The 19610-nt window shown below is 52.9% G+C and overlaps 1 protein-coding gene across 1 annotated transcript in view; it reads left to right on the forward strand.

Moving 5' to 3' along the window:
- The window catches only part of VAC14 (VAC14 component of PIKFYVE complex), a 102036-nt gene that overhangs the window by 41564 nt on the left and 40862 nt on the right, over positions 1-19610 (forward strand). The window contains exon 13 of the mRNA XM_028092304.2: positions 6807-6963. Coding sequence (XP_027948105.1) covers positions 6807-6963 — 157 coding nt within the window. The remainder of the gene's footprint in view (positions 1-6806; positions 6964-19610) is intronic.

Here is a 19610-nt window from a genome sequence, read left to right on the forward strand (position 1 = left end):
ACCTTCTTCCTCCTCCCTCTCCCCCCACCCTCTTTCTCTCTCACAAAAAGAAAGCACAAGTGTTTTATATTCATTTTGCAAAAAGCTGTGTAGTGCATACTAATTGGCATGGCTTCCTCCTGCTTTCTTTGAGCCTTGCCTCATTCTCTGAGCCAGGACTACAGGCCAGTGTAGGCTTGGGCCCCGCCAGCCTGCTCCTGGGAAGGGGACTAACTCTGGTTTCCAGGGGCCGAGCAGCAGGCCTTTCATCCAGGCCTTGAGCCAGTGCCCCACAAGCAAGGCTGCTAAGGTCGCTGTGTCCTTGTCCCAGACCTTCTTGTCCACAGACCAAGGGGTCTCCAGGAGAGGTGGAGCACCCAAACCCTGGCCTGGCACAGGGATTCAAAGCCAGCTTCAGCCGGTGGGCAGAGCACGGCTCCCCCGTGGTCCGTGTTGCTTTGTCCCAGCACCCACCCCGACCTTAACATCGCCTCCCTGGACCACTCCTCACTCCCAAGGCAGAGGCAGAGTCCTGGCCCAGGCCTTTGTCAGGATTGTTGCTCCATGGCATCTGGGATTTGCTGTCAGCTAGGAGAGAGCCAGCATCTGGACTGGATGGGCACAGGAGCCCTGGAGTGGCTCCCCACAAATCCCCCACTCTCTTTTCAAGCCATTCCTTGCCCTCCATTTTGGCAGCCCCTTCATCTCCTTGCATCTCTGCTATTCTCAGACACCCATTTGAAAGAAGCAGGAGGGTGCTGTGTGTGTGTGTGTGTGTGTGTGTGTGTGTGTGTGTGTGCGCGCACGCGCGCACTCGAAGGCCTACGAGTACACATGGTGTTCCTCAGGGAGGGCTGTCTGTCAGATTTTTGCCAGTCACCGGGGACCAGAGACAAATCTTTTGATATGTAAGCACTAGAGGAGTAGCTGGGATCATTGAAGGAACCTGTACACAACATTTCCGGCTTTAATTGTGCAGTTGAAATATAATTTGCATTCATTTGCCATTTGGTGTTAAACTTTCCAAGATAAGAGAATTCAAAATGTGAAATACGCAGTTTTGCTGGCTACTGCTCTCCGGTACAGAGGGGAGGAGGTGGTATGAAGATGTCCACGCAGATTCTCTGTGGTAGAGAAGTGAAATCTGGAGCCCTGCACGTATGCATCGTTGTTCCTGCCCAGTACCTGAGCCAGGACCACTGGCCAAGTTCAGCTGTGGTACCCAAAATCTCCTAACAGAAATGTCTCCTATAATGATGCCAACCTCGCCAGGGCGAAGCTCTGTTGGCACGTAGGAGGAAACAGACTCCCCATCACCTGCAAAACTAAGTTCAGACCTCATAGATCTTGGTGACCTGCCCCTCCTTCTGACTTCTGCCTGATTTCTGGCCCTGCCCCCCTGTTAGATAACAAAACTTCAGGGGAGTAAATTTAAAGATCACAGTGGCTTTATTCGACAGTTCAGGAAACAGGCAGCAGCATCCCCATCCAGCAGTAGAAAGAAGCTGTAGGAAAGGAAAGGTTTTTAAAGGCAGAAGGGCGGAGAAAGAAAATTATTTGCAAAGAATGCGTTTCAGGCAAGGTCGCCTTTCTAAGAGGACCGGAAGGGGTCTTCCAGGGGGATTATCTCACTAGTGCTGACCAGGTAATTCCATGTTGACTGGCTACAGGTTGAAACTGCAGTTAGGTTAGGTATTAAGTCTTGGTTTGTTGTCGTGGGAATTAGCCCAAGTGACTCCATTTTGGGCCTGCTGTCTCCTATGTAACAGCCACCCCCGCCCCAGCCCCACTCCAGAGCTAGATCAAAGCTTCGGTTCCTGGAATGTGCCACGTGACTCTGGTTCTGTGCGCATGAAAGGCTTATGCTAGTTAAGAGAATGCTTCGCGTGCCTTCCTCTAGCCCTGGTTCCCTGGCCGACTGCTGCTCAGGTACTTCGGAAGCCTCTTGCTCCCCACAGGCCACGGTGCACACGCACTGCATTGTAAGTGTTTGTTGACTGCCTGTCTCCCTCCCCAAGGTCACTGTCAGGAGGGGCAGGGCCATCCTGTGTAGCTTTACATCTCCAGTCAACATAGGCCCTGGCCCACAGTGGGTGCTCAGTGGCTGCTGGGGGAGAAGTTAGAGGGGTGCAGCTGACTGCAAGTCAGGGCTTTCTGACCACTGAGCCCAGTGTAGCTTATTGGGCTCTGGTTCGGGGGCCAGAGCTGTGTTTGAAGTGGACTCCCTCATCCCTTGAGCAGGTGACTTGCTGCAACGGGAGACTGACGGCAAATGAGGGCATTAATTCTAGGTGGAAGTGAGGAGGGCTTCCTCCTCCGGTCTCCCGGTCCCCTGCAGCCTGGCCCTTGGGGCCTCTCACGGGTCGGGCCTCTCAGGTGCTACTGGTTCTTCGCGAGCATCTTTTCTATTAGGGGAGTGAGTCCCCGCCAGAAGCCTGGTGTGGGCCACTGTGGCCCGCATGGGCGGGCGGGGGGGAAGTAGCCGAGCGCTAGCCTGGCCCCAGCTGTCCTGCACTTTCCTCGCCTGCCACATTTGACCACCAGGATTTGCTGCGGAGAAGACAAGAGGACGCGGGCCTCGGCCCACCTGCCCAGCCAGCCCTGAGAGCAGTAGCCTGCAGCTTGGGGCTGCGGCGGCACTGGCACGTGCTGGAGATGTAGAGACACAGGTAGCCTCGCTGAGCACTCTCGGCCCTCCAGGGAGTCAGAACCAGGCGTGAGGTCGCGGGGGGGGCGGTGCTCAGTGAGGTCCTGCCACCTTGGACCATGGGCACAGCAAGAGTAAACTGCTCTACATGTACCACTGGACTGGGATCTAGGGTGCCGATTTGGGGCTTCGACTTCTCCTTTTAGATACAATTCACCAGCCATAAAAATTCACCCTTCTAAAGTACACAATTTAAGGGCGCCTGGCTGGCTCAGTTGGTAGAGCATGCAACTCTTGATCTTGGGGTCATGAATTTGAGCCCCATGTTGGGTGTAGAGATTACTTAAAAAAATAAAACCTTTAAAAAAAGTAAAGTATACAACTTAGTGGGTTTTAGTATTTTGACAAGGTTGTGCAAACATCACTGTCTAATCCCAGAACATTTTTACCACCCCAAAGAGAAACCCTGTACCAATTAGCAGTCACTTCCCATGTCTGCCTCCCCCAGCCCCTGGCAGCCACAAGCTCCGCTCTGTCTCTATGGATTTGCCCGGTCTGAACATTTCACATAAATGGAATCATCATACCGTATGTGGCCTTTTGCATCTGGCTCCTCTTACTTAGCAAATGTTTTCAAGGTTTATCTGTTTTATAGCATGTATCAGAACTTCATTCCTTTTATTGCCAAAGAATAGTCGCTGGCATGGACATGCTATATTCTGTTTATCCATTTATCAGTTGATAAACATTTGGGTTTGTGATACTGTGATATAGTAAACAATACGTATTTGGTCTTCATCCCTCATTCTGGCACAGAGCTCCTGAAACCCTTGGAATTTCCCGAGTGTTGAAAATAATAAAGGTGACTTTTGTTAGGTTACTGAGGTGACTTGGATGCCCAGAAGGGTGAGGGGCTGGTTGCCAGGAGAACCAACCGTGTGATGAGAGCGTTGAACTTTCAACCCAATCTTCGAGGAGGAGAGAGGGGCTGGAGGTTGAATCAACTGACAACAGCCAGTGATTTCATCAGCTATACCTACATAATGAAGCCTCTGTAAAAACCCAAAAGGATGGGGTTTAGAGAGCTTCCAGGTTGGTGACCATGTGGAGATTTGGGGAAAGTGAGCCCCAGAGAGCACAGAAGCTCTGTGCCCCTTCGCATATACTGTGCCCTCTGCATCTCTTTTATCTGGCCGTTCCTGAGTTACATCTTTTTACAATAAACCGGTGACCTGGTCAGTAAAATGTTTCTCTGAGTATAAGCAGCTCTTGCAAAGGAATCGAACCCAAGGAGGGGCTTGTGATTGGCATCTGAAGCCGGGGGTTTGGGGCGGGGCAGTCTTGTAGGACTGAGCCCTCAACCTGTGGGCTCCGCCGCTACCCCCAGGTAGGTGGTCAGCATTGAGTTGAATTGTAGGACACCCCAGCTGCTGTCAGAAAAAAACCACATCAGAATTGGCATCAGGACCTGAGGGTTGTTCCCTTTTCTAGGCATGATGGACACTGATGCTGTGAGCATTTCTGTGTAAGTCCTGTGTGCACACGTTTTCGGTCCTCTTGGGTGAACACTAGGGGCGGAAGTGTACCCGTGGTGACTTTGTTTAACTTTTCGAGGCACAGTCGGCTTGCTTCTTGCCTCACCGTTTGAGTGAGTCATTCCCTGCCCCCCGATTCCCAGGTCTCCCCTCACTCCCTGCCCTTCAGACAGTGACTTGCTGGGACAGTTGAGCATCTTGAGTGCATGGCCTGTGCTCAGGCCACTCTCGCGCGGAGTGCTGCTCTGTCACCCGCCTAGCTCTCTCTTCCCCCATCCCACCCCCTCCCCCTGTGTCCACTTCTGCCACCTCTGAAGTAGAGAACCTCCTGGGGAGCAGATGGCCTGGGCCTCTCCGCTTCTGGGCTGGACCTGCCAGGCCCCCGGCTCTTGGCCTGGGCACAGGGGCAGCGCTCGTCCCTGCCATCTGTCTAGGCTGCTTAGCAGCCACGATCTTCAGCCAGCATGGATCCATCCCCTGCAGGCCCAGCAATCAGAATGTTCCAAATATACCCATAACTGTGCCTGGAAGGGCAGGCGAGTGTGGGTTTCCGTGCCAGGCCGTGGGCAGAGGCCTGTCGGACTCAACTGCAGCCCCGGCACCCAGCCCAGGGGCTGGCACTGTGGGGGCTCAGGCGGTGCTGAGAGCCGGGGCACAGCGAAGGAAAGGGCAGTTGGACAGGTGGGAGGTCACGTGTGTGTGTGCTGCGTCCAGCCTGTAGGAGGCTGGAGCGTGGCAGGATGGGGAGCAAGACCACTGGCTTGTGGGACACTTGAGTGCTGAGCACGCTGTGCTGCTGGGAGAAGGCCCAGGGGCCAGGGCTGGCAGAGAGCATCCCGGAAGTGACGACTGGGGCCGGGCGGGAGGACGCACTGGTGTGTCACTTGCATTGAGACAGGAACCACTCTGAAGCTTTGAGGAGAGGGAGTAGCTTTGTCTTTTTTTGTTGTTGTTGTTTTAGATAAAATTTTTAAATTTTAAATTTTAAAATAGTTCAGAGCGCCTGGGTGGCTCAGTTGATTAAGCATCTGCCTTCAGCTCAGGTCACAATCCCAGGGTTCTGGGATCGAGTCCCACATCTTTGGGCTCTCTGCTCAGCGGGGAGCCTGCTTCTCCCTCTGCCTGCCCCCCGCTCCTGCTCTTCCTCACTATTTCTCTCACTCTCTCTCAAATAAATAAATAAAATCTTTCAAATATATATATATATACAGTTCAGTGGTTTTTAGTATATTTACAGGATTGTGTGACCATCACTACTATCTCACTCCAGAACATTTTCACCATCGGGGCGCCTGGGTGGCTCAGTTGGTTAAGCGACTGCCTTCGGCTCAGGTCATGATCCTGGAATCCCGGGATCGAGTCCCACGTCGGACTCCCTGCTCGGCGGGGAGTCTGCTTCTCCCTCTGACCCTCTTCCCTCTCATGCTCTCTATCTCTCATTCTCTCTCTCTCTCAAATAAATAAATAAAATCTTTAAAAAAAAAAAAAAAAAAACATTTTCACCATCCCATAGAAAGCCCTGCGGTAGCCTCATCTTGACCGTTGTCACCATATTCCAGCCAGCTGGTCTGTCATGGTGCACGCAGCCCATCCCCCCCCTCCATGGCCCCAGCCACGGGTGCTCTGTGTCACTGCCACAGGTCCAGGACCAAATCCCACAGTTTCCATGGCAATTCACCTGTTCCCCAGTCTGCCGTCCATGCCCAGCAGGCATCCACTGAGTGCCGCGGACAATCCTAGGGGCACACCTGTGCTAGGACAGGCACGTTCATCTTCAGAGCAGAGATGAGTGGGGGGGCGGGAAGGGGCAAGGCAGCCCTCCCTGCAGTGTGGTCAGGGCCCTGCTGGCTGTTGTTGGAAGATGAAGAGCAAGAGGAGATGGGTGCTGTGCGGGGCAGGTAGCTTCTAAGGGTACAGGGGCTCTGGGTTGTGAGGCAGCCCTGGGGAACCTTGCGACACACAGCACTGATTGGAGCTCACGCTTAGCTGTTCTCCGTGCTCAGCTCTGTGTCTTACCTGGAAGAACTCAGCAGGCAGGGGTCAGGCCTAGGGTATGACCATCGAGGAGGCAGCTGAGAATTGAACAACACGTCTAGAAGTTAAGAAGTCCCCCATCTTGGAGCCCAGAGTCCTGTTCCAAATGTAGAGGGTAGCCTGGAGTCACCTCTGGAGAAGGATCTGCTCTGTGGCCTGGTGGTGGGCTGAGCTGTGGCCAGCACACCAGCAGTGTGGCCTAGTGGGCGCTGTTGGTCCCTTACACGGGTTAACCTTGGGGCACGGCCAGCCCAGGAGCCCTGGGACGCACACCACACAGACTGCACCCGGATGCCTGAGTCCCACGTCTTCTGGGGACCTGTCAGGTCCCTGCTTAGGGGACTAGAGAGAAGTGGTCATGGGAAAGCTTATTCCCATGCTTTGGACTCCAGCTTCTTGCCTCCACTTGCCCCCATCTTCTGCCTGCCTGTGTTCTCTTCAATCCGTATCTTCTGCAGAACTTTCCAAACACTGTTACAGCCATAGTCTTGGTGGCTCTCACAGCCTGTCACCCTCTGCAGACCCCTCCCCACTCCCTGGAGGCGGCTCTCTGTCTCTGAACACAGCTCTCCAGAGGCCTTTGTCCTTCATCCTTTGCTTTTCTCCCCCAGGTTATCCTGAAGGATCTAGAGGTGTTGGCAGAAATTGCTTCCTCCCCAGCAGGCCAGACGGATGACCCAGGCCCCCTTGATGGCCCTGACCTCCGGGTCAGCCACTCAGAACTTCAGGTGCCCACCCCTGGCAGAGCCAACCTGCTGAACACTCCCGGTAAGTAATCCCCTTCTGGTTACAGCCCGGGGGCCCTGGGAATGCTAGTGCCCAGTCTCGTCCTAGACCAGGTGCTCTTTGGGCTGCCGCGCTCTGCTAAGGTGTGAGCAGTCAGAAGTTTCCTCTGCTCTCTGAGAGGCAGGCAGACCTCACCCTCCTGCTGCCTCCCAGCCCCCCTAAGAGGCCCTCACATCCCCTTTTCCTCATCTTCCTGCACCGATCATACTTTCGAGCCATCAGCTAAATATAAAACCTTCTGAGTCAGCTGATTGTCTCTTTTGCTGGGGCAGCATCTCCCCAGTCAGGAATCAGGGGGCTTTGGAGCCTTGGGTCTCACAGGTGGAAGACGAGGCAGCCATTTCCTTCCTCAGCAGGGAGCTAAAAATAGCAAACAACATGGCAGGCAGCCCAGGCAAGAGAGGGGATAATTCAAACAGGGTGTTCCCAGGCAGTCCTTGGACATGAAGGTAGCCATGGTGTTCCTGGGGCTCGCCCCTCAGGGTCCTTCCAAATAGCAGGTGGCTCTCCTCCTTGGACCAGTGCAACTCGCAGCTCCTCCCTCCCAGGCAGACGCCAGTTCCCTCCGGTGACGTGATCCTGGGAAATGCCAAGGATGCAAGTTGATAGGAAAGTCCCCAGCAAATCTTGGGTGTTTGCCTGGGGTGTCTCTTTGTCTCCTGAGTGGTTCTTGACATCCAGTTACAAGGTCCTAGATGGCTCCTCCTTTGATGCAGAAGCCAAATGTCAAAAAGATGGAGGACCTTGCAGCGGCCGCTTCCCTCCTGCCACTCCAGCAGGCGGCGCCCCCCCGGAGGTGCTCTGATACCCCGCCCTGAGAACACCTGCTCGGTGGAGCCGCCAGGGCTGCCAGACCGAGTCACAGAAGGCCCGTGCACTGAAGATGTCTCCCTGGTGACATGTGACGTCAAGGGTTCCCCCAGCTCCTGCAGTGGGGTGTCACATAGGACCCCAGGCTTCAGGCCACTGCTGCTGCCCGTGCTCTGCCTGCAACTGGTCCCAAGTGTCTACCTGTTTCTGCCTGAAGCAAGGAAAGAGTAAGGGGCTCTGGTGGCTGCCCAGTTTCCTTCTCTTGTTTCCCCAGGATACAGTGGCTTCCTTGCCCAGGAGCCCAGTTTCCTCCAGGCAGTCAGAGGCCACGGTGGGAGGCTCCCACATCCTGACCCTGGGACCCTCGGGGAGGTCCCCAGCCTCTGTCCCACAGCCCGGGAGTCCATTCTCCATCCTGCGTCCCACGTTAGTGCTCGGGGTCAACCCGAAGTCCCTGGGACAGATGGCAAGAATGCCAGAGGTTGAGTGTGGGCACTGAGCCATGGTGTGTGGCGGGGGGGGGGGGGTCCCACTGAGACGGGGGAGGGGGGAGTGGGGGGGGAGCAGCGGCGAAGGGGGTGAGGGTGAGAAGTGACTGCAGGAGGGGCAGAGCCAGGAGAAGGCATCCTGTGGGTCGGAGCCAGCCCTCAGATCTCCCTCCCCAGGAAGCAGTTGTCCAGAATCTTCTCCTCAGAGTGAGAGAAGCCAAACCTGAGGCAGCGCAGCCTCAGGCAAGGGAAGGATACCTCTGTTTCCAGGACTCCCCAGGATCTGTCCCTCTACCTCTGAAGTGTTTTTTCTCTTTCTCTGGGCGCCAAAAAGTTGATGACTGAAGTGCTTACTCATTATCAGAGGAATGGGCTGGGCTGGAAAATGGCCTGGGGCCCAGGTCTGCTGGAGAGGGCGGGGCATGTGTCCTGGGGAGGCCCAGACCGGGAGCCCCAGGAGGGGCCCTCTCAGCCGCTGGGGGGCAGGAGCTGAGGGGAGTCTCAGACAGCTAGGTACTCCGAACCCTGGCTCCTGGCCCTGCCGAGGTGGGTGGGCTGCTAACGAGGCTGAGGTGGTGAAGATTTGCCCCCGCTCACCAGGGCTGTAGGACTGGCTCACATCAGCCAGGGACTCACCCTGAGTTCATAGAAAAACAACCAAGTGTGCCAGATGGGAAAGAACACTAAGGAAGTGCCTACAGTCAGTATCACCTCTTGCCTCAAGGACCCACAGCACCATGGGCCACGTGCGCCTAGCCTGAGACTCACATGTTCGCTGCAGAGAGTGGGAACCACACATGCATGCGTTTCCACAGCTGACACGAGATTTTTCAAATGGGTGCATGATTTTAAAAGGTCAAGTTCAAACTAGTAAGAGAAAAGCACAGGAAACCAGAGCTGGGCGCCATCCCCTCTCCTGCTTTGGCTACCGTGGGGAGGGCACTGGCCAGGCCCCAAGGATGTGGGGGGTGGCTGTTTGGGTCAGAAAGCATGCAGGAAGTGTACACCCATTCATCTGTGGGCTGCCGTTTCTCCCAGTGCTTCTCAGGCATGCAAGAGGGTCACTCTTTCTGTTTCCATCCGGCCGTGCACGTGGAAAGAGGCTACAAGGCCAGACCCTCTTCCTGTTTGGATTTTGCTTTCCTCTGGCTCTCTCGGGCACAGCTCTGAGAACTTGCAGAGTGCTGAGAGTGCTGTGCTATGTCCCTTTAGGATAGAGTGCCACCACCCCCGCAGTAAAGGGTCTTTCTGGAAAGCCAAGGAGGCAGGGAGCCGAGCAAAGATGAAATCAGCACATTTGTAGAGAACCAAACGGCCCTGCCTGCTCACTGGGTCTGTAAAACTCAAATGGTGCAGATTTAGCGTGAGGGTTGGGGCAGCATCACCCACCTGGGAAGCTGCCACGGGCGCCTAAATGCACCGTCGCTGCAGTCCCCGGGGTCCACAGGCCATCCCTCCCACCGGGCCCAGTGCACATGTCGCTCCCTCTGGTGCAGAGCGTGTGGGCAGCGGCGATGGTCTGCTTCTCCCACCGCCGCTTCGTTGCTGACCTCCGCAGAGCCCCAAGCCAGGAAGAGGCTCACCTCGGGGGCATTCGGGAGGGGGCTGCCTGAGTGGGCGGCCCTGAGGGAAGCCCGTGGAGAGGTCCCGCATGCTGCTGTCTCCTAATTATGATTTGGTGAAATGAAACGGAAATAACCACTTGTGTCTCCTCTGAGTGGGCAGCTTTTGTGCATTCTCTGCCCATCTCCACTCGGGGACGCCGGCTGAGGCCACCTAGGCTCTGGGGAGACGGGGTGAGGAGCCCCCTTCGAGCAGACCTGAGGAGCCTGAGCCTTGAGCCAAAGGCTCAGCAGAAGCAGGAGGCCTCCAGGATCAGTCCCTCATTTGAGACGTGCCCGGCCCTCCTGGGACCTGGATGTAGCTGCTGCAGGAGAGGGAGCAGCCTGGGCCAGGAGAGGCAGCAGTGTGGCCGTCTCGGGTCAAAGGTCACCCCAGGACTGATGTTTGCCCCCAAAACCCAGTCTTCCCTTTCCTTCCTTGGTGGGATAACTGCTCACGTCAGTGTGCCCTGCAGGGTTCTCTGGTCCAAGGTGGAGTTTGACCCCAGCTCTAAAAACAGGCAGAAATGAAATGTTCTGATTCCATTTCGTTCCTTATCGCCCAGGCTGGTGTGGCCAAATTCACAAACAAGTTCCAGAAGAAACCCAGGAAGCCATCCCTGAGCATTTTTCCCAGTAGTAATGGTGACTATAATACGTTGAGCTTGTTAGGACCAGACGGTGTTCTGAGCACTTCCTGTGTGTCACGTCACCGAACCTCACTGTGGGCTAGCCCCTCAACTCCTCACGACCACTGTGAGGGAAAGCACTGTTGTCATTCTTACCTGGGAGTTGGGGGGGGTTGTAGTAGGCATTGGTGCTGACCCAGGAGCCCAGCCTGAGAGGCTGCTCTCTTTACCCCCACACTTAGAGGATAGAAGCACTTGCCCAGCACTGGAAGCTTCTATCGCCCAAGGAGGGGAGCAGAGCAGTGGTGGCCAGGCCAGCAGTCCAGGCTTCTCCTGTGGGGCAGTGGGCCACGGCCCCAGCCTGGCATATCCTTGAAGATATCCCTTCTCTGCACAGTGATTTCAGGGACCCCATTCTGGCCTCAACCACCTCAACAACTCATCCCTCTGCTGCCTCCACTTCATCCAGCCACACGAGACAGTTTCCCAGCCGCGAAAGCCTTTCTGTTGCTCTTGGAGTCTTAAAGCCCTTCTTCCTACATACTCTTTCAGACAGCATGGGTGCCAGGGTCAGAAGGATCTAGGTTGTACTCATCTCTGAATGCCCAGAGTCAGGCGCCCAGGAAAGGTCAGGACCTGTCTTTCAGAGTCATTATCATGATGGAGGGGACACCAGATCTGGCCACCCCGTCACGAGTGCCTATTGAACGGCCCCCCAGCACCACTACGCAGGTCTTTGCTTGTTGCCAGGTGGAGAGCCTAGCCCTCTGCACCCCAGGCTCAGTCTCAGATGGCCCCAAGGCCCCTTCCTCTTGAATCTCTCTGGCGCCGCCCTTGGCCCAGCCCCCACTCAGCAGCAGTCTTTCCTGGCGCAGCCCCTCTCTACTGCCCTGTCAGCTGGAGGTTTCTCCTGGGCCCTGCTGTGGCCCACTAGTTTATCTCTTTCTCCGAAGCAGGCAGCTGGAAAGCCTCGTGGATTTGGGTCACTGCCCGGGGCGGAGGGCTCCCCGGCCTCAGCTGGGCCGGCTCGCAGCAAAGAAAGTGACTGCCTCTTGGATCAAGTCCCAGGGGTGCCATTGCTACAACGTCTTTGCCACCCTTTTATCCATGTGGCCGTGGGGTCTGGGCCCTCCGATTCAGCAGACTCCACACCTCCTGAGACCCTGCTGCGCCAGGGTCCTGGGCTTCCTTTTCTTCTAGCCCCTTGATCCCGTAGGGGAAGCTGCCCCTTCCCCACCTGCATCCCCGGGTTCCATGCCAGCTTCCCGGTCATGCAGCCCCCTCCTCAGAGCAATCCCTATGCCAGGTACTGTGCTAGGCTCCTTATCCCTGTGAGGTTCACAGACAGGAACCAGCCCCGGAGGAGGTGTCACTTCCTCAAGCCTGCCCTGCCAGTCAGCCACAGGGCCTGGATCTGCCCCGGTCCCCCGGCCTTTCCTCCATACTCCCTGGGCGGTGGGGTGCAGATGCCCCACGCGAGGGTCTGGCCGGGCCCATGGGCCCCACACCAGGGGGGGAGGGAGACAGGGGTGAGAGAGCAGGGAGCCAAGCAGGGACCCCGCCGGGTCTGGGCTGGGCCACGAAGGCTTTCGCATCTGGTTTTGTTGAACTGTAACTCGTTTTGCCTATTGAGGCCAGAGCTATTTTTATCCTGACATGTGAGGCTCCTTCGCGTCATAGCCACAAAACTCAATCTAAAACATCCCAGGGAAGGTTGTTTGTGAGACGTTGTACAGATTCTCATGTCGCCACATCAGGTTTCACTTAGCAACATCTGCACGGCTGGCTCCCCGGCCGCCCACCCCACCAGCCTGGTTTTGTATACAGAGCGCTCCCGACAGCATCTGTCTGCCCTTCGGCTAGGCAGCAGTCACGTGAACTTCCTGCCAGAGCCCACTACTCCAAACTTCTCCAAACCAGAAATGTAAGGCAGGCGGCATTCAGCTCAGGGGCTGGTCCTTGGCAGGATCGGGGAATGGAAACCCCACTCTCCCTGGCCCCTTGGAGAGTGTGACTCTCCTGAGACCTGAGGCCAGGTTGTCCCCAGCCACCCCCCTCCCTGGGTCCCAGCCAGAACAGCTGACCCCTCGTCTTTGGTGGGCCCCCAAGACTGTTGTCAGCAGTGCCACCCGAGTGAAAGCCTCTGGCTCTGGCGTCCCAGCACCTCCTCAGAGCACAGTGCTGGAGGGCCTGCCTGGACTTGGGTGCTGGTCTCCTGTCCAGGCTCTGCCCCTTCCTAAAGGACCAGCAGCACCTGGCCCAGGGCCCCACCCAATAGGAGAGCCCGGCAGAGGTGGCTTTTACCAGAGCTGTTGGGAAAAGAGGCAGATTCCATGTCCGGCTGTCGAGGGTGAGATGAGCAAGAGCCAGAGGTGGGCAGAAGTGGCCAGTGAGGCGCTGTGCACGCTCCACAGGGAGGAGCAGGCTGCGTTTGGGCAGAAATTAGTTCAGTTGAGAGAGGCCTGTCATTCCGCGTAGTAACACTTTCTAGCGTGAGTCTGCTGTCTCTCCACCCCACCTCCTTCTCCCGTGCCTGCAGCCCTGCCCAAGAACATCTCACAGGTTCTCTCTCAAGCCAGCTGGGCCTGAGGGGCTGGTTCATCAGAAAAGTGGCTGATGGGCCAGTGGGAAACAGAGGCTGGGGGAGACCAGGTAGGCCCTCAGCCTGTCCGTGGTGAGCCCCCAGCGGGCCCTGTCCTTGACCAGCCCACCCAGGAAGGGTTGCCTCTCCTGCCCAGACCTGCCATCTCTACGCAGTCGGGCTGGGATTGCAGTGAGCTCTCCAAGCTCTCCGCCCAGTCCTGCGGAGGCTCCTCCTCAGAGAGCCCGTCCTGGTGGGCGGGAGCCTGAGGGACAAAGGTCCCTGCCCAACAGCTGCAGGCCCCAGCAGCTCCCCGACACTCCCATCAGCTGGGTCTGGCTCTCAGGCTGGCGCCCGGCCCCCACTCAGTTTGCACCCAGCCTCCTGCTCTTTGTAGTCTTGAAACGGGAGCGCTGGGAGAGCTGAGCTGCGAAAGCTTTCCCAGCAAGCACTGTACTGTGAGAACGTGAGCTATTTGCCATGGCTTCTCCCAGATGTCTGTCTGCCCTTCTCCCTCCCACTAGGGGCCTCGGCTCCAAGGGCTGCCGTGCCGGCCTGGACATTGAGCCTTAATTGTGTGGCCCAGAGGGGGCTATGGCTACGAAGACCAGGATGTGTTCAGAGCAGCCCCAGGTCTTCTCTTCTGCTATCTCAGGCCAGCTGTCAGCTGAGAGGCAGGCAGATCTCCCTCCCCAAATGTGGAGCGTCTTCTCACAGCCTCTCTTCCTCCCAGCAGAGCACTGGGAAATTGCCCCAGATCTGAAGTCTCCACTCAAGAGACTTTCCAGACTGCTGCAGCCCCCAGTCATCTAGTCCAGGAGAGAGAGACAGGAACAGTCTTCCCCGTGCAGTGCTCCGCGTTCTGGCCTGTCTGCTAACAGCAGCGGCCCCCGTTCACTGAGCACGTACGCTGTGGCAGGCCCCAGGCCCAGTGCACTAAATGTTTTGTCTCATTTAAAGGGACTCTTGGGGGGGGGGGGGGCCTGGCTGGCTCAGTCTCTTGATCTCATGAGGTCAAGCCCCACCTTGGGCATAAAGACTTAAAAAAAAAAAAAATTCTTTAAACTGAAGGACTAGGGACTCTTATTGGCCCCACCTTACAGATGAAGAAACTGAGGCTTAGGGTGAGAGACTTGCCCAAAGTTGCACAGCCAGTAAGAGGTAGACATCTGATCTGAACCAGGTCTCATGGACTCCCAACGATGTTTCTGCCTGCCTGCGATACCTGGCCCCCTGGAATGGAGACTGTGGCCCCACATTGTGGAAGATTTCTTTATGGTCACTGCCTGTGTGGGTCCCTTTGTCCTTTGGAATACTTTGGAAGCTAAATGTCCTAAGCCTGGAAATGATACAGGGTGGGGGTGCACATACAGAAGCAAGAAGGGGGCAGATCATCACAGTTGAGCACCCAGGAGAAGGTTCCAGTCCACACACACCGCCAGTGTTGGGAGTGTGTAGCCAGGCCACCTCGGGGGCAGTGTGGGGCGGGGAGGAGGGGCTCTAGCAGCTGTATCTGCAGCCGCCTCTTCAGAGATCAGCCCCAGCTGGGCCCGGGGTAACTCGAGCTGTAAGAATGTGACACTTGATTCTGCAAACAGCCCCTCTGGGCCAGGGAGCAGAGACTGTTTGCCATTCCAGAGTCACTCAGGACCTCCTGGGCCAGGCTGTTCTGGGCAGGGACCCAGAACAACGCACTGCAAACATCAGGAAGTTCAGTGAGGCCTGCCCTTGAACTGGGCTTCTTACTCAAGGCTTGCCCCTTGCACACAGTTCCCAGGGGCTGTCTAGGAGGTTGTCAGGAGAAAGGACAGTAGTTTGAAGGTATGGCTCCGAGTAAGGAGTCCTCACAGAGTAATTCACAGCTGGGAAAAACAAAACAGAAAGACCCCTCTTGCTGTTCCCAGCCACACCACCTTAAGGACCATGCAAGGACATGAGGGAAGTCTGAGGTGAGCAAAAAGACAGATCCTGAAAGGAGGGTCTTACTGCTTCCTCTGGCCACTGGCGGCTCATGAAGTCAGCTGATGGGGTGCCTCTGTAGGCCTTGCTTCTAGTCCTATGGATGGCTCCGTACAGTTGTGCTGTGTGCTTGGGGCCGATGCTTCTGGGAGCTGATAGCCCCTCACACAGCCAAGCTTGGTTCCCTGTTTTACACAGGTGTGTGGCCACCCTCTGTCTGGTCTGGGGAGGAAGTCAGGACTTCAGGGCCAGCTAGAGACCAACCTGGCAAGTGATGGCACCCCATGTCTCAGCTGGCCACTTGTAGCTTTCCCCAGTGTCCTCCCTGAGTTCCCCGAGGGCTGCGGCCAGGTTCTTTCTCCACGGCTTCTGCCAGCACCACGATCTCTGTGTCCTCAGTCTTGGCAAGGCCTTCATTTCGGTCTTCTGCCTCTTGTTTGGGAACATACTGCCTACTAACCTGCAAACCCCAAACCGCCCCAAGCACCAGCGCCCAAGTGATAGGCAGCGTGGTGGAGCTGCTGAGACCAGCTGCATGGACTCAGACACCACCACTCCTCAGCTCTGGGACTTTGGATAGTCCTCAGCCTAAGTCACAGCTTCTCCACCTATATAATGAGAAGAGTTAGAGCACATATTTTCAAGGATTATTTTGAGGATTAGTTAGATGCTATGTGCGAAGGCATTAGACACGCATAGCACGTAGGAAGTCCCTGGTAAATGGTAACTCTTGGTTGCCTGTTCTGATACCATGTTGGGGAGATATTGGTCAAAGGGTACAAACTTCCAGTTAGAGTTTAATCAAAGTTCTGGGCATCTAACGTACAGAACGGTGATTCTAGTTAAGACTACTATAGTATGTACTTGAAAGTTGCTAAGAGAGTAGATCGTAAATGTTCTCACCACAAAAAAACAAGTGGTAATTGTGTGAGGTGAGGAAGGTATTGGCTGACTCCACAGCACTGTGGTAATCATTTTGTAATGTGTCCATGTATGAAATCAACACACTGTACACCTTAAGCTTATATAATGTTGTATGTCAATCTTATCTCAATAAAGCTAGAAAAAATACAATATAAAAAATAAAGCGTCGGCGCTCCTGGCTGGTTCAGTTGGAAGAGCATGTGACTTTTGATCTCAGGGTTGTGAGTTTGAGCCCCACACTGTGGATAGAGATTACTTAAATAAATAAATAAACTTTAAAAAAACTGCTTGTAAAAAAATAAAGCAAGCAGATATCATGTTATATTAGGACAATTAGATATCCATCCACATGCAAAAGAATTTAGACTTCTTCCTCACACCATATACAAAAATTAAAATAGATCAGATACCTAAATATAAGAGCTATATTTAAAAAAAAATACATACACAACTCTTGGAAGGAAGCCCATCAGTAAATCTTCATGACCTTGGAATAGGTAATACTTTCTTAGATATGGCACCAAAAGCACAAGCAACCAAAAAAAAAAAAAAGATAAATTGAACTTGATCAGAATTTAAAATTCTGTGCTTCAAAGGAGGACACCATGGAGAAAGTTAAGAAACAACCCAAAGAATGGGGGAAAATATCTGCAAATCATATATTTGATAAGAGACTTGTATCTAGAATTCTTACAGCTCTGCAATAAAAAGGGAAATAACCCAATTTTAAAATGGGCAAAGGACTTGTATAGACATTTCTCCAAAGATCTACAAGTAGCCAGTAAGCCCATAAAAAGATGCTTAGTGTCGTGAGTCATCAGGAAAATGGAAATCAAACCCATAATGAAATACTACTTCCATCCACAAGGATGGCTCTAATCAAAAGACAGGTAATAACAAGTGTTGGCAAGAATGTGGGAAAATTGGAGTCTCACACACTGATGGTGAGAGTGTAAAATGCACAGCCATTGTGGAAAACAGCCTGGCAGTTTCTCAAAAGTTATACATAGAGTAACCATATCAGAAATTCCACTCCTGGGTATATAACCAAAAGAAATGAAAACATGTTCACACAGAAACATATGTGAATGTTCACAGCAGCATTATTCCTTTTTTTTAAATTTTTTAATTAAGTAAGCTCTGCGCCCAACTTGGGGCTCGAACTCATGACCCCAAGATCAAGAGTCACATGCTCTACCGACTGAGCCAACCAGGCACCCCATGGCATTATTTTTTTTAATTTTTTTATTGTTATGTTAATCACCATATATTACATCATTAGTTTTTGATGTAGTGTTCCATGATTCATTGTTTGTGCATAACACCCAGTGCTCCATGCAGAAAGTGCCCTCTTTAATACCCATCACCAGGCTAACCTATCCCCCTACCCTCCTCCCCTCTAGAACCCTCAGTTTGTTTTTGAGTCCATCATCTCTCATGGTTCGTCTCCCCCTCCGACTTACTCCCCTTCATTCTTCCTCTCCTGCTATCTTCTTCTTTTTCTTTTTTGTTTCAGAAGTACAGATCTGTGATTCAACAGTCTTGCACAATTCACAGTGCTCACCATAGCACATACCCTCCCCAGTGTCTATCACCCAGCCACCCCATCCCTACCACCCCCAACCACTCCAGCAACACTCCGTTTGTTTCCTGAGATTAAGAATTCCTCATATCAGTGAGGTCATATGATACATGTCTTTCTCTGATTGACTTATTTCACTCAGCATAACACCCTCCAGTTCCATCCACGTCGTTGCAAATGGCAAGATCTCATTCCTTTTGATGGCTGCATGATATTCCATTGTGTATATATACCACATCTTCTTTATCCACTCATCTGTCGATGGACATCTTGGCTCTTTCCACAGTTTGGCTATTGTGGACATTGCTGCTATAAACATTGGGGTGCACGTACCCCTTCGGGTCCCTACATTTGTATCTTTGTGGTAAATACCCAGTAGTGCAATTGCTGGATCGAATGGTAGCTCTAATTTCAACTGTTTGAGGAACCTCCATACTGTTTTCCAGAGGGGTTGCACCAGCTTGCATTCCCACCAACAGTGTAGGAGGGTTCCCCTTTCTCCACATCCCCGCCAACATCTGTCGTTCCCTGACTTGTTAATTTTAGCCATTCTGACTGGTGTGAGGTGGTATCTCATTGAGGTTTTGATTTGGATTTCCCTGATGCCGAGTGATGTTGAGCACTTTTTCATGTGTCTGTTGGCCATTTGGATGTCTTCTTTGGAAAAATGTCTGTTCATGTCTTCTGCCCATTTCTTGATTGGATCATTTGTTCTTTGGGTGTTGAGTTTGATAAGTTCTTTATAGATTTTGGATACTAGCCCTTTATCTGATATGTCATTTGCAAATATTTTCTCCCATTCTGTCGGTTGTCTTTTGGTTTTGTGGACTGTTTCTTTTGCTATGCAAAAGCTTTTTATCTTGATGAAATCCCAATAGTTCATTTTTGCCCTGGCTTCCCGTGCCTTTGGCGATGTTTCTAGGAAGAAGTTGCTGCAGCCGAGGTCGAAGAGGTTGCTTCCTGTGTTCTCCTTTAGGATTTTGATGGACTCCTGTCTCACGTTTAGGTCTTTCAACCATTTGGAGTCTATTTTTGTGTGTGGTGTGAGGAAATGGTCCAGTTAAATTCTTCTGCATGTGGCTGCCCAATTTTCCCAACACCATTTGTTGAAGAGACTGTCTTTTTTCCATTGGACATTCTTTCCTGCTTTGTCAAAGATAAGTTGACCATAGAGTTGAGGGTCCATTTCTGGGCTCTCTATTCTGTTCCATTGATCGATGTGTCTGTTTTTGTGCTAGTACCATACTGTCTTGATGATGACAGCTTTGTAATAGAGCTGGAAGTCTGGAATTGTGATGCCGCCAGCTTTGCTTTTCTTTTTCAATATTCCTCTGGCTATTCGGGGTCTCTTCTGGTTCCATACAAATTTTAGGATTATTTGTTCCATTTCTTTGAAAAAAGTGGACGGTATTTTGATGGGGATTGCATTGAATGTGTAGATTGCTCTAGGTAGCATTGACATCTTCACAATGTTGGTTCTCCCAATCCATGAGCATGGAACGTTTTTCCATTTCTTTGTGTCTTCTTCAATTTCTTTCATGAGTATTTTATAGTTTTCTGAGTACAGATCCTTTGCCTCTTTGGTTAAATTTATTCCTAGGTATCTTATGGTTTTGGGTGCAATTGTAAATGGGATCGACTCCTTGATTTGTCTCTCTTCTGTCTTGTTGTTGGTGTATAGGAATGCCACTGATTTCTGTGCATTGATTTTATAGCCTGCTACTTGACTGAATTCCTGTATGAGTTCTAGCAGTTTTGGGGTGGAGTCTTTTGGGTTTTCCACATACAGTATCATATCATCTGCAAAGAGTGAGAGTTTGACTTCCTCTTTGCCAATTTGGATGCCTTTGAGGCATTATTCTTAATAGCCAAAAAGTGGAAACAACCAAATGTCCAGCAATGGATGAATGGTTAAAACATGGTATATCCATACAGTGGAGTATTATTCAATCAAAAAAAAAAAAAAAAGGAATACAAAATGCATACATACTACAATATGGATGAACCTTGAAAATATGCCAAGTGAAAGAAGCCACATACTGTATGATTCATTAA

This window comes from Eumetopias jubatus, unplaced genomic scaffold, assembly GCF_037043125.1.
Source record: "Eumetopias jubatus isolate StellerSeaLion01/CBP00866 unplaced genomic scaffold, mEumJub1_p1.0 scaffold_10, whole genome shotgun sequence".
NCBI classification, from domain to species: domain Eukaryota; kingdom Metazoa; phylum Chordata; class Mammalia; order Carnivora; family Otariidae; genus Eumetopias; species Eumetopias jubatus.